This window comes from Pteronotus mesoamericanus, unplaced genomic scaffold (assembly GCF_021234165.1).
Source record: "Pteronotus mesoamericanus isolate MK-2021 breed Mesoamerican mustached bat unplaced genomic scaffold, CSHL_Meso_final contig_101, whole genome shotgun sequence".
Taxonomy (NCBI): domain Eukaryota; kingdom Metazoa; phylum Chordata; class Mammalia; order Chiroptera; family Mormoopidae; genus Pteronotus; species Pteronotus mesoamericanus.
The window spans coordinates 13911001-13927538 of NW_026555001.1; the positions used below are offsets into that span (position 1 = coordinate 13911001).

General features: G+C 39.8%; 1 protein-coding gene across 5 annotated transcripts in view; it reads right to left on the bottom strand.

Moving 5' to 3' along the window:
• Positions 1–13141, bottom strand: part of CLIP4 (CAP-Gly domain containing linker protein family member 4) — a 48069-nt gene extending 34928 nt beyond the window's left edge. For 2 of the 5 annotated variants that reach the window (XM_054568308.1, XM_054568343.1), the window contains exons 1-6: positions 12802–12920; positions 6940–7087; positions 4304–4443; positions 3415–3508; positions 2242–2403; positions 419–537 (exon numbers count right to left, since the gene is read on the bottom strand). In XM_054568308.1, the coding sequence (XP_054424283.1) occupies positions 419–537; positions 2242–2403; positions 3415–3508; positions 4304–4443; positions 6940–7072 (648 nt within the window). In that variant the 5' untranslated portion in view covers positions 7073–7087; positions 12802–12920. Of the gene's footprint in view, positions 1–418; positions 538–2241; positions 2404–3414; positions 3509–4303; positions 4444–6939; positions 7088–12801; positions 12921–13096 lie in introns of those variants that run through there. The other 3 variants (XM_054568326.1, XM_054568316.1, XM_054568334.1) reach the window with 3 other exon arrangements.
• Between the last annotated feature and the right edge of the window lie 3397 nt (positions 13142–16538).

Here is a 16538-nt window from a genome sequence, read left to right on the forward strand (position 1 = left end):
TGAAATAAGAATTTTTCCAAAAGAAGTGGAGGGGGTGACGAGGAAACCAATTATATTTAAAATATAATTTAATACAGGAACAAAACTTTAATATATGCATTTGTATTTGACCATTCACTTTTATAAATATATCAAAGGCCTATGAAAGATCCTTAAACTCAAAGATGACAACACTTTCAGGAGCATTTTACTTTGCTGAATGAAAGTAAGTTTTGTAGAGCTTAACAATGTAAGGAGGCTGAAATCTACTGCTATGCCCTACATTTATTTGCAATAAAATTTATCATCATAACTCTCCATATGTGACACAAAAATACAAATTATTTACTTACATAAGAGTTCAATAACAACATCTAGATTCAACTCTTTACTGAGATATCATGTTAGATGTTTTAATTCTTTTAATTTAACCTCTTACCCTAAATGCGGGATTTGCTCCAAGTTCCAACAGGCATTTCACGGTACCTGCACACAGGTTACATGCAGCAATGTGCAGAGCTGTTCCAAAATTAAAGTCACTGCAAGTGGCATCCACATCTGCGATCAAACATCACAAATATATTAACTAAAATTTTAAATTTAGCTATGACAATGTAAAAGGAGACAGGTTTCGGGTTTTGGGGGGACGGCTGGAGAGAGGAACGTCATTAGCCAGTTTCTAAGATTTAACCCACTAGAAGCAACATTTCACAATGGAACAAAATATTCATGTCACAATATGGTTAACTAATTATTTTTTTTAGTATAATAAAATTTCATTGTAAAACAGATTAATGTTACCATTGGTTTACCAACTATCACAAACTAAACTATATTTAAGAGCAATTAATGGCAATAATTCATGTTTGTAGAGACAACGATCTTAACACAATCTCTCACTAAGCCTCTCATATATTTGCCATGACAACTACAAGGAAGTAGTAAGGTTTAGGTCAGAACCAAAAATTAATGGTCCACGGGCCAAAATGAACTCACCATCTGTTTTTGTAAATTGAGTTTTATCAGAACACAGTCACATACATTCATTTACATATTCTCTACCGCTACTTTCATGCCACAACTGCAGAATCAGGTAGTTGCAACAGAAACCATAAAAAGCCAAAAATATTTACTATCGGACCCTTGACAAAATAAAATCATAGGTAAAACAATACAGAAGTTTCAAACCAGGAAGAAGATAAAAACTAATTAAAAATATAAATGCCTCCATATTGTACTCATCCATAATACTTTATTCAACAAATGAATACAGGCTTCATGTAAGAAAGCTTGCAATTCTAAGGACATTTTAATACTTTCAATAAATCACCATGATGCTATATTTGGACACAGGAAATCCTCCAGATTTGGGAATCCCATTTTGAATGTTTCCCAAAACAGGGATTTACTATACCTCTGGTTCTGCTACCTTCACCTAATTATACCGCCTCACGTGCCTTACCGACAACTGAAAACCACCCAGATGTGCTCAGGACAAACTCTCCTGAGTTATGAAAGACACTGTACTATCACGAAAGGCCTTCCCTCTATCATTATTCAAAAAGCAAAAAGGCTATAGAGAAAATGGACATTTAGACAGAACAGAGGCCACAAACAAACATTCTTGGGAATTTACCTATTGAATACAAGTCTTCTAAAAATGGGGAAAACACAGCACACTGCTTTTACAGGTAAAACCACTGCACTCGCTTTCATAGTTTTCTCAAAAGAAAACTGACCCACTGAGAGAACCAGAGAAAAAGTCAAAATACCAGGACTGTAATTTAGACATTTTGATGTTCAAGTTTAAGATAGCAACATCAGTACAGGAAGGGAAAAAAAGCAAAGAAAGAAATGTCATCCTTTCATAGAATCACAGAACTAAATGCCACCTAAAATAAATATTCTGTGATTTCAGTGCTTAGCTCTGAAGGCTTTATTGCTCTGTTTCTGGCTACTCAAAGACAAAGAATTATACAGTACAAAAATTCAATTATATTTTATAAAATCCATGTTATACTGGAAAATTTGCAGATATATAAAACCCAGAAAATACTTTTTATTTTGTATGTCTTTGTACTAAGTCTTTTGTGAAAGGATAGTAATTACTCTTCAATATAGAAAGCTTAAAGTATTTATTTAAATGATGGGAAGCCAATGGAACAAGATGGATTAGAAAGAAAAACCTCTTTGAATTATCATTTTATGCAACTATTAAAATGTTCAGTTAGTAACATCTAATGGCGATCTTATAGTACTTGCCTTTTGGTTTAGATGTCTTCAAAATCACTCTTACAAGCTCAGGGACATCAAAATAAGCAGCATAATGCAAAGCATTCATATTTGTCCAGCGACTCCGCAAACTAACATCTGCTCCCAGATCAATAAGTTGAGTTGCAAATTTTACAGCTGTATCAACATCACCTAAGGAAGGTTTTCTAAATTATTTTCTTCAATACATAATAAGTTCCAATGGATGGCTAGCCACTACCTCATTTAGAAAGACAAAGCAAACAGTATATACTGAATATACACTTATACCTCAGAAATTTCACTTATGAGGAATTTATTCTAACAAAATAAACATATTCAGAGAGATGGATAAACATGTAATTATGAACCTCTTCACCACAGCACTTTTTTTATGAATAAAAATTGTGAAACAACCTGAAAGTACAATGATGAGAAATGCATTAAATAAATTCTGAGACATCCATGGGATGGAATACTAGAAAGCCCCTGAAAACAGTACACTGGACCAGTGCTCCATGGACCCCTGCCTGTTCCAAACCATAATCTGTTTGTACGTTTTATAACTCTTTTCTTTTTCCCTATGTAATCATTTCTTATGAATATATTAATTGAAATGTCATTTTATGCCTTTTGAAAAATATTTGGGCTTGCTTTTTATATGTCTTTATTTCATTTTTCTATTATAATCTTATTTTTATTTTACAAAAGTATCAGTCCATGATAGATTGCAAAAAAAAAAAAAATCCTTCACCATCAATAATTTAAAAAGCACTGTATCAGACAACTGAAATGGAGAGATGGCCATAATAGTTAAATAGTAAAGGGAGGCTTATACAATAGTAAAGCAAAGGAGAATGCCAAGCTTAGAAAATGTGAACATATGTCATGTTTGTAGGAACAGACCTTAGACAGGCCCAGAGACTGTGGTCTATAGGGACTGGGTTGCCTGGAAACTGAGCCTGGACGGAAAGGGTGGGAGGTGCCAGGCGGCCACAAAGACCATCTTGGGAAAAGGAAGAAAAGGGAACAAGGTTTGTGGAAGGACCTAACTGAGTCCTTGCCTGTTCAGGGAAAGTTATCATCAGAGCTAGGCGCCCCCCAGGGACCTCGGTTGGCACAGAGAGCTTTCACAAACGCCAATACAGGTGCTCCACGCCATTCCCAGATTTACCACATACTTACCAATACCATGAGCTCCCGACTTGCAAGTATAATGTAAAAGAGTCATATCTGTCAGTCCATCTCTGTCATTCACATTGCAACCTCTCTTAAGAATCTGAGGAAACCAAGGAAGACACAATAACAACAGGACTACTGAAGTCAACTGGTTCCCAACCAATGCTGGGCAAGTAAGTTCGTCTATCGTATCCGAACTAGTTCTCAGAAAAATGTATAGATAGAACTGCCTTCTCTTGATGATAAATTTTAAATATGCACACAACAGCAATGAAAACTGAACTTGTCAACAGACTGAAGGAAATTTTTAAAGAGTATTAAGGTAATCGAGCACTCCAAATATGTTCTTACCCTCTCAAAGGGTGAGCAAAATTTTCTTTCTAATACTTGTCATTGTATTTGAAAAAAAAGTATAAGCTCTCTCTTCTTATAATATGACAACATGCTGGTCAAGGAATCCAGTTATTCTTTCATCTCACCTTCAAAACACCAAGTATTTTTTAAATTACATTTAAGCCTAGATCTTTAACAAACCACACCAAAGTATAGTATGGTAATCAAGGTATGATGGTAATCAAATACCCTCATGAATGAATTTTTTTAAAGTTTACAAAATTAATTTGTACAAGAAAGAAAATATGAAAAAATGCCTGCTTTCACAAAACATCTATAATGTCAGAATTCCAAGTGTAAGAAAGTGCGGGGCATGAGGGAATAATGGAGAATTTAGAGTGCTGACTGCCTGCTCCGTGAGAAACCGGGGAACACAAAGCACGAACATCAGACTCTAAAGGGTCTCCCCTTTATCACCATTTTTCCATGTAGATGGGGGGGGAGAAATGTATGTGATTAATAACCCTAACAATGCAAAACTTAAAACGTAGTAATTCTTTACCTCATTTCCAATAATGTCGATGTTTTGCTGGACCTGAGGAACCCATTGTCTTAAAATGGCAAATAATTCTGATACAGAAGTTTTGGGATCAAAGAGAATTTCCTGACAGGATGTATCATTAGGATCAAAGAAAGAAAACTCTGAAATAAAAAAAGGTGCAAATTAAATTTATTAAAAGCTGTAAATAATTATATCAAAAATAATATACAATAAGACCAGGGCGTAAATGATACAAATACTTTTAGATGTTAGAAAAGTAGGTTTACCTCAAGCAATTCTTGAAAGCAAAGTCAAAATCACTAAAAAGTATGACATATTCCTGAATTGTGAGCATGAAATTTTGATCTATCATACCACATTTTGTTACAGATAAATGAAAAACAGAAGTGCACAAACCTTTATCTCAAACCCTGAATGTTCCAAAAATTATTTCTAAATCAGAAAAAATTTGTCAAGTTTTATCACTATTTTTGCCTCTAAAAACATAAATATGTCATGAAGAATAAGTGCACAACTAAATAAATGAATTAGATGTCTAAGTCATAAACTTATAAAGATAGGTCTGAAAAAACACTGATCAATAAATTAAGTTACAGAATAATATACAATATCTACCATTTACATAAAATTATAAATACACAAAAAATACTGCATATTGTTCATAGACACTCATATAAGTAGTAAAAGTATAATATTACACTTTGCAATATTCACACTAAATATAAGCTAGTAGTTACCTCTGGGGAGCAAGGGGAATAGGATCAGAAAGTAAAATGCAGGGAATTTCAACTTTCTCTTTAAAGTTTTATTTCATTTAGTTTAAAAAAAATAAGAGCTAAAAGAAATATGACAGAACACTAACATTTGTTCATTCTGATGGTGAATGTATGATATACATTTTTGCTATCACTGTTTTTTGCATTTGTAAATGATTTGCTATTTTTAAAGAAAACAAAGTACAATAAGAAAAACCAATACACAATAACAATAAAAGTAACAAACATGCCCATAAATCTGTGAGGCTTATTTAAACAAAGCTGAAGGGGTAAGGGAAACTTAAATGAGAGAGACACATTATGTTCCTGCATTGGAAGATAAAATATTGAAAGCTATCAATCTTCCCAAGAACACTATTTAAAATAATTTCAATTCTAATCGAAATCTCACCAGGATTTATTTGTAGGAAGGGACAGACAAAACTATTCTATTATCCACCTGTGCCAGAACTTTTCAAACATTAATGGAGACAGGAATCACCTAGGGTTTCTGTCACAGTGTAGAGTCTAACCCAGTAAGTCTCAGGTGGGGCCTTGGATTGCATTTCTAACAAGTTCCCAGTGATGCCAACGCTACTAGACTAAGAACCACACTGTGAACGGCAAAGATCTAGAAAACGGCTGTAAGAGAAATAAGCAGGAAGATTTGAACCAAGAATAATGGTGGGTGGAGGTAGCCCAATAAATACTGAAGCATGTAACAATGCTCCGTAATTATATATTGAGGTAATGGCAAATAGAATCATTTAAATAATAATGATAGTAAGTTATACTTACTAAGTGCTTAATAGGTGCCAGGGACTGTTATATATATATACACATATACATACAGGGCAGGGCAAAAGTAGGGTTTACAATTGTGAGTAGGTAAAACAGTTTATCCTTGTATTATTACTTATTAATTATTATTTTCCATACTAACAACTATAAACTTACTTTTACCCCACCCTGTAAACTTTATGTATGTTACCTCACTTCATCCTCATAACAACCCTATGAGGTAGGTAGGCTCATTATACTCATTTGCTGAAAAAAAAAAGCAGGGCAGACAGAAAATAAGTAACATGCCCAAGGTCATGCAATGTGGTTGAGCCAGAATTAAAGCCGGGCTGACTTATAAACTCAACTATCTGATAAAATATGGTCTGGAGGAAATAAGTTTAAGTAGAGGAAAACTCAAACACTTCTAAATATATGTTTTCCAGAGGAGATTTAAATGAACCAATTAAGTATGAACCAATCTCATTCCACATTCCAAGTAAAGGTCTCACCCTCTCTGTTTTTTTTTAAAGTTTTACTATATTTTTTTGTGGTTACCTTGACTATCACAATGGGAGATGACTGAGACAGGGTCCAAATTAGGCTTGCGCGCGTACTGAAAGTTGTCATTACATCGTCAGCCAAGCTTGGTTCATTTCAGAAGTCATTATTTACAGTGTTGATTAGAACTCCAGCATCTCAGAGGCGGCAAGGCCCCTGGAGATGGCTAGTTGACGGTGCTTTTAGGTCATTTTTTTAGTATAGGGCTTTTTAAATAAGTCAGTGTATTTAACCAAAATAAACACATCAACAGCAGAAGAATGCTAGATGCCTCAGCACCCTTGCATCCTAAAAATAAGATCCTCTAAATCCAACATGGTGCTTAAAATGAACATTTTTACATAATAGAAATGCCGATAGCAGAAATAAAACATTTAGTTTAAGAGGCAATAAAAGCAATTGTATTTTTGAAAAGTGAAAACTAGCAATTTTATGAAAACCACCGCAAACTGTTCTGGGAAAAATTACAAGTGTAACAAGGACATAAGACAGAAGTCAAGTTACCAGTTCACAGAAAATAATGACCGCTGGCCAACATACCACAGTCGGAAGGCATTGGTGCTGCAGAAATGGAAAAGATCACTGGTGTGTCAGAACCTGAAAATAAAAATGGGTATCTTCCAATCAAAGAATTTTCTTCTAATGGAAAATCTGGAAGGTCCTCTATGGTCATCTTCTAGAAAGCCACCTTTAATGAGAGGGGGGCAGAGTGCATAAATTATTATATCTGTATGCAACTAAATGATTGCCTTCAATCCCAGAAGGACTACATTCTCTTCATATCTAACATACTGACATTTTTAACTTCAACCTCCAAGAATCTCTTTTCAAGAGGAAGGCGGCAAAAACTTCCTTACTTTTATAGGGTCAGCAGCACGCATCATCTTTCTAGACAAAGCTCAGGTGTAACATTATTTCCCAGTAATAGGTGAAAACATTTTTTAACTGTTGAGCTAATCTAAATTGGTGATATTCTCTTTACTCACAGGAATAAACAAGGGCATAGTATCCCTTGTCAATGGATCTTCAACTTCCCGTGGAATTTGGCACAAGTTATACCATCTGTCATCCAATAGCTCATGCCATGTGCTCATCACAGGAAAATAATCCAGTTTAGGACATTCTCATTAATTTCTGACATCTCCGAAAACTTTAGCGAAAATAAATCACATTACACCTACAAATCCAAGAGCCTGACGTGGTCCCACTCCTGAAAAGTACACAGGGTCTGTTTACTCTATCCCAGAAGAAGATGCAAGGCCATGCCTTTTGAACCATGTCACAGGTATTACCTCTTTTTCCCCAACAATATGAGCGCTTTGAATAAATTTTCTCTAAATTAGGCTGGTGTCGCACCAAGCCCATATATCAGAAATGACGGGGAAAGCAGAGAAAATGTTAGCAAAACTGAACTACGAAGACAAAAACCTTTCAATTTCTTTTACATCAAATCTTCAAAGTATGAACCATTATGACTCCCTATGTCTGTTTTTAAATATAAGCAGAAAACCGTATTATGAAATCAAGTGAAAATAATTTTAGTTTATTTCAGTAGAAAAAAATAGAGTAAGTAAAAGTAGCTGCGAGCTTATCCTGGAAGATTATGCCATGTTAGATATTCCTCAATGTGCACTCTGTCATACTTGGTCAGCCAACCCCACACCTAAGTTAATCACCTTTATGGTCACCACCCTTCTCTAAGGAAACAGTCACCTCTCCGAGACAGCTGGTTCCTTTCCAACTTGACTTACAGGCTTTCTGAATCCTAGCAGGCACTGGTAAAGAGTAAGATGCTTTCTTTTTTCTCATCAGGTGCATGTTTATATGGACATGGATATTATTGTATGTTAAATAACCAAATTCAGTGTTACTACATTAAAGGCATTCAAGTTTTCATGGATGCTAAAATTACTTGCCACCCAATACTTGGAAGCATTTTGACATTAACCTTGCCACATAAATAGGAAAATAACAAGGAGTTGGCGCCATACAACATGGTGATCTTCCTTAAATACTATCAATTCCAAAAAGTATACACCACCAAGACAGCTCTCCTTCAACACTGTAACTTCTCAGTATGGAAGTAACTCAGGAATTCTACTCGTTCGCCTCTAGCTGTCTGGCAGTTAAGTTTGGACAAAACATTCTATGCAGAGTATGAAGCTACCTTAGAAGTCAAGGAAGAGAAGTAACTTTTAGTAAATGTTATTTATAACATTTATAACATAAATATTTATAACATTATAAGTAAATGTTATAAATAAATACGTAACAACTATTTGTATGAGGCACTACACTACTCTAGATGTTTCAGAAAATACAAGAATGAGTAACAGATGGTCCGTGCTTACAACCTATTAGGATGACTAAGATAGCATTAATTACTACTGATGATGAAACAGAATGGGTTTTGCCGTAGAGCGTAAGTAAGTACAAGGAACATATCCTGTGGCAGCTCCTGAGAATCAGAAGTGGTGCCACAAAGAAGACATCACCGAGGATGGGTCTTGGAAGAAGACTGGGCAGAAACTGGGGCAGAAATTCAGAGGGAGGCACTTTAAAGGAACAGTGGGCTGCAATGTGCCCTACGTCCAGGAAATCAGTAAGAGGTAAGGCTGTAAAAGTTTTTTAGGGTTATACTCAGGAGCACTTCAAACACCTGATCAAAGACCGAACCATCTAATTCCACAAGCACTGAAAACCACTGATTAGTTAAGAGGAGGGTATTAGATGATCAAGCTGTGTTCTAGGAAGATTAACCTGACTACAATCACACTTTGAGACTGTCATGTTTTTTTATACTCATAATTCTTTAGCAAAGTGATTGCGTGGTTATCTTTCTGAGTCAGTTAAGAGGAGCCACGTTTCAAAATCCTCCTTTCAAAGAATGGGTTTTCCATTCGAATATGTTTTTTAAAAAAGTGATCCCCAAAGCATCTTTCATTTCCCTGTAGACTGTTGAGATTCTTAAAGAACTATCTTATACAACTATCACTTGCCACGAGAGTTAGATTAGTGGCTTACTCATACTTAATAAATATTGAAGTCCTAGATTCAAGGTGGAAAGATGGTTCATTCAACAAAATGTAACCAACTTCATCATTTTACATATTAGCTACTTCGAGCCCAGAGAAGCTATGATATTACCTCACCAATGTACTGAACATTCTTTGTATTTTGTCTTCCTCGCATTTTTCTCTCAGTCTCATTTCCTTTCCTACATTAAAAACTCAACATTCTACCTTTTGTCCCACCAAAGAAAATTGTGCACCTCTACAAAGTTTTGTATAGTCTTAGAATCCTTTTCTAAAATCAATTTCTAGATGCAAAGATTCAACACCTGGGAATGTTGGTCAAACTCAGAGATATACCAATCTGAATTGAGTACATATACTCATTTCAAATTCTACTACAAGTAACTGGTGATTAACAGATTATACAAAGTAAGCCTAAGAGTTAAAAGAAAAAAAAAGTTGGCCCTAATTAATTGTCTATATAACATGCAATCAGTAGACTCAAATTCCCAAAACTTTGATTTATATAGGATCCTAACCTACTCCAACACCCCAAATCAGCTCTGAGCAAAAGCATGTGGTAACATGGCTGTAATATCTCATGACTTGTCAAGGATTCCTGGCCCATGCCCTAACACAGAATGGTGGTGGGTGGAGAAGCCCACTAATGTCTTCAGAGTAGTTGAAGGCTGTTAGGGCCTCACCAAGGAGCCTCACTGAGGCCAAGAGATGCCCTCAGATTTTTTCCAGAATATGGTTTAACGGCAGCATCCTTCAGCTACTCAACTAACAGGAAACCCAAGCTGTGTCCATACAAGTTGGAGTCATGGGACCCTTTCATTCAACTTTGTACAGTATTTTCTCACGAGTCTTCAACAGAGTCCAGCTCTGGCGGGTGTGGCCTAGTTGGTTGGAACATCGTCCCATAGGAAAGAGAGGTTGCAGGTTCAATTCCCAGTCAGGGCACATGCTTGGGTTGCAGGTTCAAACCTCAGTTGGAGCGCATATGAGAAGGTAACCAATCAATGTTTCTCTCTCACATCAATGATTCATTCTCTCTCTCCTTTCCCCCCTCCTTTCCTTGCTCCCTAAAAGCAGTGAAAAAATGTCCTCAGGAGAAGGTTAGAAAAAAAGAGAGATTCCAAAAAAAGTAATCCAGCCAAAATAAGCATTTAAAATATATCTCTAACAATCCATTTATAGGAAATCTGTTCAATCACTATGCAGGGATTTGCAGTGCTTGATCCTTAGTTCACTCTAGGCCTTTGAGAGAATATAAAAGATACATGCCCCCCAGAAGTTTATTTAGTCATCCAACAAACATTAATCAAGTGTTTCTTACTAAATCCTAGGCTGGGCATAGCAAAGGTAAAGAAAATAGATAAGCCCTCGCCCTGGCGTATCAATAGATGATACAGCCTAGTGTAGGGTTCCTGCAAGAAAGCTGGAATCACTGTATACTTGTGCTAAGTGCTGGGTTCAAGAGAGCCCGGGGAAACTTCCTGAGGGACTAACCGCTAAAGCTGCAGTGCCCAAGCAGGTGGCTTCTAGCTACATGTGGTTATTTAAATCAAATTAAAAATCCAGTGCTTCCATCTCTCTAGCTCCACACAAGTGTTCAAGGCCACATGTGGAAAGCGCTATTGAATATCGCTGAAGGAGAACTGCGCTGCTCAGTGCGCAAGTGAGAAAACAATATACAGATGCCTAAAATGTCAAGAAACACATACAGGCTAACAAACTAAGCAAGCCCATTACAGCATAGTTAATTGGACATAATTAATAAGGGAACAGTAATCCTAAAAGTAACTAGATATTTGTAGGTTTAAACAGGGAGAAAGAGTGAAGTTGATTCTGTAACATAAAGATCACAAGCATGTTTCAAAAAACTGGAGTTATTACAAGCAATAAAAGACACCATAAAAATATCACTTTTTAAAAATGAGAATGTGTCCCTCTTTTTTAAAAAGATTTTATTTATCTTTAGAGAGAGGGGAAGGGAAGGAGAGAGGGAGAGAAACATCAACCTGTGGTTGTCTCTTGTACGCCCCCTACTGGTCACCTGGCCCACAACCCAGGCATGTTGCCTGACTGGGGATTGAACCAGCGACCTTTTGGTTCACAGGCCCAGGCTCAATCTACTGAGCTACACCAGCCAGGGCAAATATCACTTTTTTAAAAGGTCTTGCTGGTGGGAACTGTATCTGGTGATACGAAATGTCTGAAAGAAATCCCGCATATGTTATTTGCGCCAAATCGTCTATAAAACAGAAATAAATATATTCATTACATTTCAAGATTGAATCTTACAGTCCAGGTAGTCTACATTGAATGAAAGCATTTAAAAATGCATACTTCTGTTAGCAAAGTAAGATAGAACCAGGAAGGTTGTGCAGCATAAAAATGCAGAAAGCTAAACTTCTGCCATTTTCCATCCTCTCCTTTCCCTCCTTAGTGGCTGCGTGCCCCGCACCGTGGGATCTGCCATTTAGACGACTCACTTTAAATTGCGCAGATGATTCCTAAAGGGCAAATGTCAACGTGAATGTGAAGTATTTACAATTAAAGGATTCCGGGGATGTTTCTAGGAAGAGGACTGAAACACTCCTAAGGCATATTTACGATGACATTGCTACAATATGAACCACGGTCTAGAGGGGAGCATAGAGCAAGTTAATGTCCCATGAGAATATCATCCTCTGATACATATCAAAACATTTGTCTCAAACAGAGTTTAAACCCGAATTGCCGGTACAGTCTCTGAATGAAGGAACAACCTGATATCTAATTTAAAAGAAAGCTGATTTATAAACCCATCAGTCTAATCCACAAGGGTAAGGTCTAAACCGCGTCTCTGTTTAGGACAGGTCTCAGCGAAAGGGTTTCTCCCAACTTCCCAATCCCAATTTAGGATTCAGGAATCTCGGGTTAGCAAAAGACTGGAAGCAAAGTCATTTGGTTTAATTTTGAAATTCCACTGGCAAAAGGTTTCTTAATAAGCAAGGGAAGGTCTGAAGAGGCCCATTTCAAGAAAAAGAAAAAGACGACGAGCACAGCACGCAGCACACCCATGTGCCCGGGGCACTCCTAGGGCGCCAGGGCGGTCAAGGTTGGAGCTCCGCCGCGGTTCCTGCCGGTCCCACACACCGCGGGGCCTCTGCTCCTGAAGTTAAACCGTCCGTGAGGAACGGAAACGAGAATCCACATCCCCGCCGGTGGGCCGCGCCACCCTAGGGAGGCCTCAGGGCGCCGGCGACACCGGCGCCCAATGGAGGCGGCCGGCAGGTTCCCAGTGCCCCCAGCGCCTCCCCTCGCGGAACCTCCAACCACCCACGGGCACCCGCGCCCCCGCCCACCCGGCCTGGAGCCCCGCGCGCTCCCGCCCCACCTGCCTCCTAGGGTCCTCTCGGGCGGCAGGCTGGGAACACGGGGAAGCGGAGGGAAGGCCGAGAGGCGCGCTCCTCCGCCCGGAGCCTGTCTCCGGTGGCCACCGCGGAGCCTCCTGCCGCGCCGCTCCGACCTCCGCGGCCCCTCCCGCCCGCCGCCTGTGCGCGCGCCAGAGCCGGCCCCACGCGGGGTCTGCGCGCGCACGCGCGCTCGCAAGCCTGGCTCCCGGGCGGCGCGCAGGCCTCGTCCCCGGCGCCGCGCACACGCCAGACGGGGATGGAGGTCTGGGCGCGTACCTGCACTAGGTCACCTGCAGCCTGAGCCCCCATTCTCTCAGCAGACAGAAGGTTGGGCTTCGAGGGTAGGGCCCTGGGCAGAGGAGTTTCACGGATTCACCTTTCGAGGAGGTGGTGCTGGTGTGACGTTTCCACCGCAGCCACGTGCGGGCTCTCCGAGGAACCCAGCCTGGCCCGGAGCAGTGAATGGGGGGAGCAGCCCACAGCGCGCCGTGCAGACATTCTTCCATTAAAGCCCTTGGCCCCAGGAATCTGACCTGAATCCTGGGCGAGAAGCGCTCCTGCCACCTTCTTCCAGGCAGGGACCTTGCCGTATCCATTTTGGGCTCCCCAGTGTCTAGCCCCCTGCACAGCCCAGAGTAGATCCATCAGTCAATTACCTGTTTGGAGGTCATGCTGTAAAAAGCCTAGTTAATGCTATACCCAAAGTTGAATAATTACACCCAAGTGTGTCAGCGTAGAGGTAGAAGTAGTAATCCCAGAAGTGTATTTCCCTTCCTGCTTTGCACTCTTCTCATCTCCTTCTCTCTGGGTCCCCTTCTATGACCCCCAAGAACCAGAAAGTGGTAAAACTGTGACAACTCACAGACTTGAATGCTGACATCCTGGTTCCCCATTATCCAGTGGAAGGAAAGGGGTTACTTGGCAGAGTCCCCATAATGAAGAACCGTAAGGAGTCCATTGTTCTCCCCTGATTGAGGTTTTTAAACACTTAGTGGTAGTGTCACACTTAACAATTCTGCAGCCTCTTTGTTCTGGCTCTGATATGCAGATTACTCCTCTCTACCCCTCTGTTCACCTTCCATAGTGCCCGGCAATGGCTGATGCGGAATGAATGTCCAACCCTGTCTCTGTAGGAGCAGAGTACAGTTCGGGGTACACCAGAGCATCTTTTCCTATTAGAATCATTGATTCCAGGGACTAGAAAAGGCTAACCAACCCCCTCCAGTTGCTTGGGTCTCCCTTACAACATCCTCCCACCAAATGATCGGAGCTGAACACCTCCAGTAACCAGGAACTCGCTTCCTTTGAAAGCAGCCATTTTATCTTTGATCAGCCTCGTTGAAAAGTTCTTCCTACCCTGGAGCTAAAGTCCAGCTCCCAGGATCTCCTCCTTCATTGTGTTTTGTTTCTACCTCTGGGAATTTGCAAATTGGGTCCGACTCCAAGTCCGGGTACTTAGGACAAGCATTCTCTGTGCCTTTGGCTGCTCTTTATAGGACATGGTTAAGACCCCACTCACCCGCCGCATGTTGAGGGACTCTGGGTGAAGCATCTCAGCTTGTCTAGAGCTCAAGAAGGAACTGGGTGTCCCGTTGAGTACAGAGAGGAAACTGCCACCACTTTCTACATGTGATACTTCTATTAGCGTGGCTCAAAGTATCAAGATAGTTGTTTGCAGCAGTCACATCACATTGTTGAATGGGGTGGGGCATACTGTCAATTAAAACTATAGCACTTGTGCAATATGTAAACACCATGACCATCCCACAGCCCCTGGTCAGCTGCCAATCTCTCTGTCCCTGCAGGTTTAGCATCTTCCTGCTCTTTCAAGAATGATAATGTGACGCAGATGGGGGGAGGGGGTGGAGGTAAGGCTCCACCTCCCTCTCCCTGCTCTTCTCTTCCTTGCCTGTTCTTGTCTGACCCCTCCCACCTCTTAACTGATTAAAAGAAAGAAGGCAATCTATCCTTGGTTGGCTTTCAGCAGCTATAAATGTTCCCTATTATCAGTGAGCCACAGAAACTCATAAAGATCTGTGTGTAACAGAAGGTGCTATTGGTGAAGTTTCTACAGGTATACAGTTCACTTTTATAGCTGATTTAAATTATTACCCTGAGATACCGCTTTTAGTAAATGACAGGGTGTGGCTAGCTGAGTTGTTCCTAATGACAATAAAAGTCTCTGTTAGAACCAGCCAGGCCACTGGCTTTTTCTGCTACACCCAAACACCACATAGTACACACAGGCAAATTCCAGGGATACCGAACCATTAGAGAGAGTCTCCCTTTCACCTCATTGCCCTTCCTCAAAAAACTGAAATTATCCCCTAGACCATCATCAGGAGTACAAGTGCCCGTCAGAGTTTTGCTCCGTGGAGCATTCCATGGGTCATGCAATTCTTAGAACCAGGTATTGCCAAGTTAACAAAAGTTGGTCTAGGCCATGATGTAGGCCTAGCACTCGACCTTGAACCTTCCACCAGTGTAAGAAGGCACATGGGGATATGGTCCAGCTGCAGCTGCTGAGATCTGAATTATATCTGAAGGTACAAGGTTCCTGGACAACGCGGCAATAAATCACAGTCCCAGGGGGTGGTCAGCACTGGTAGTGAGCATCAGTGTGGAGAAGGGGCCTGCTCAGTGGTCTCTCATAGGTATGGCCCTTTACCTATGGAATCTTACATGCCTTCACTTTGCAAACGAACAGCCAGACTCCAGGAGGCTGTGTGATTTGCTCCTTGTACCCGGGGGCAGAAATAAGATCCCACCGTGAGTCTGCAGTATATGAACACCTATTTTGACCCACTAGTTTAAATGACCCACATAGGGTGTCTTTTTGGGCATTCGGGACACAGAAATGCTGCATTGAGCAGGAGGGATCATTCAGAAATTCAGGCTGACAATCAGCAGGTCAGTAACAAGAAGGTTTGTTACAAGAAGGTCCAGCTAACAGGACCCCAAACCATGAGAAAAGAGTTAGAGGAAATAGGCAAAAGAAGACAATGTCACTGCTCTTACATGGACGGAGGGATTGAGCAGGATATCATTTAGAGGAGAGGAAGGAAAGAACTCTGTTTCCAGAATCTGGGTGTACAAGGCATTAGGACCACAAGAGACATCAGGCTGTCAGAGTCGGCGTGCTAGAGTGGAGGCAAACTAGCAGAGGAAGTTAAATGCAAAATATCAGAGCACTAGGTAGAGCCCCTAAAATATTTCTATTGGTAGATGATATAATCATTAGCATTAGGAAACCCAACAGAATCAACTATTAGAAGTAATAAGTGAGTTCAACAAGGTGGCCAAGTACAAGATCAATTTATAAAAATCAATAGTTTCTTTTACATTGGCAGTAAGCAACCAGGAAATATAATAGGCAATAAGAGACCATTCAGGATAGCAATTAAAATCTAAAGCATAATATCCAGGAATTCACTAACTACTTTCAAGAACTTTATGGAGAAAATTTTTAAATTCTATTTAAGGACATATAAAAAGGTTGAATAAATGAAGAATATACTGTGGATAGGTTGACTTTACATTGTCAAAATGTCAATTTATAATCTCTGAATTTACTGTTCTAACCACCAAAATTCCATCAGGAACACAAAGTTTAAAGAACTCCAATAAACTTATAAAATACATAAGGAAAAATAAATTTCAAAGTAGCTAAATCAATTCTGAAAAGCAACAGAGGAAACCTGCCCTGCCAGATGTTATG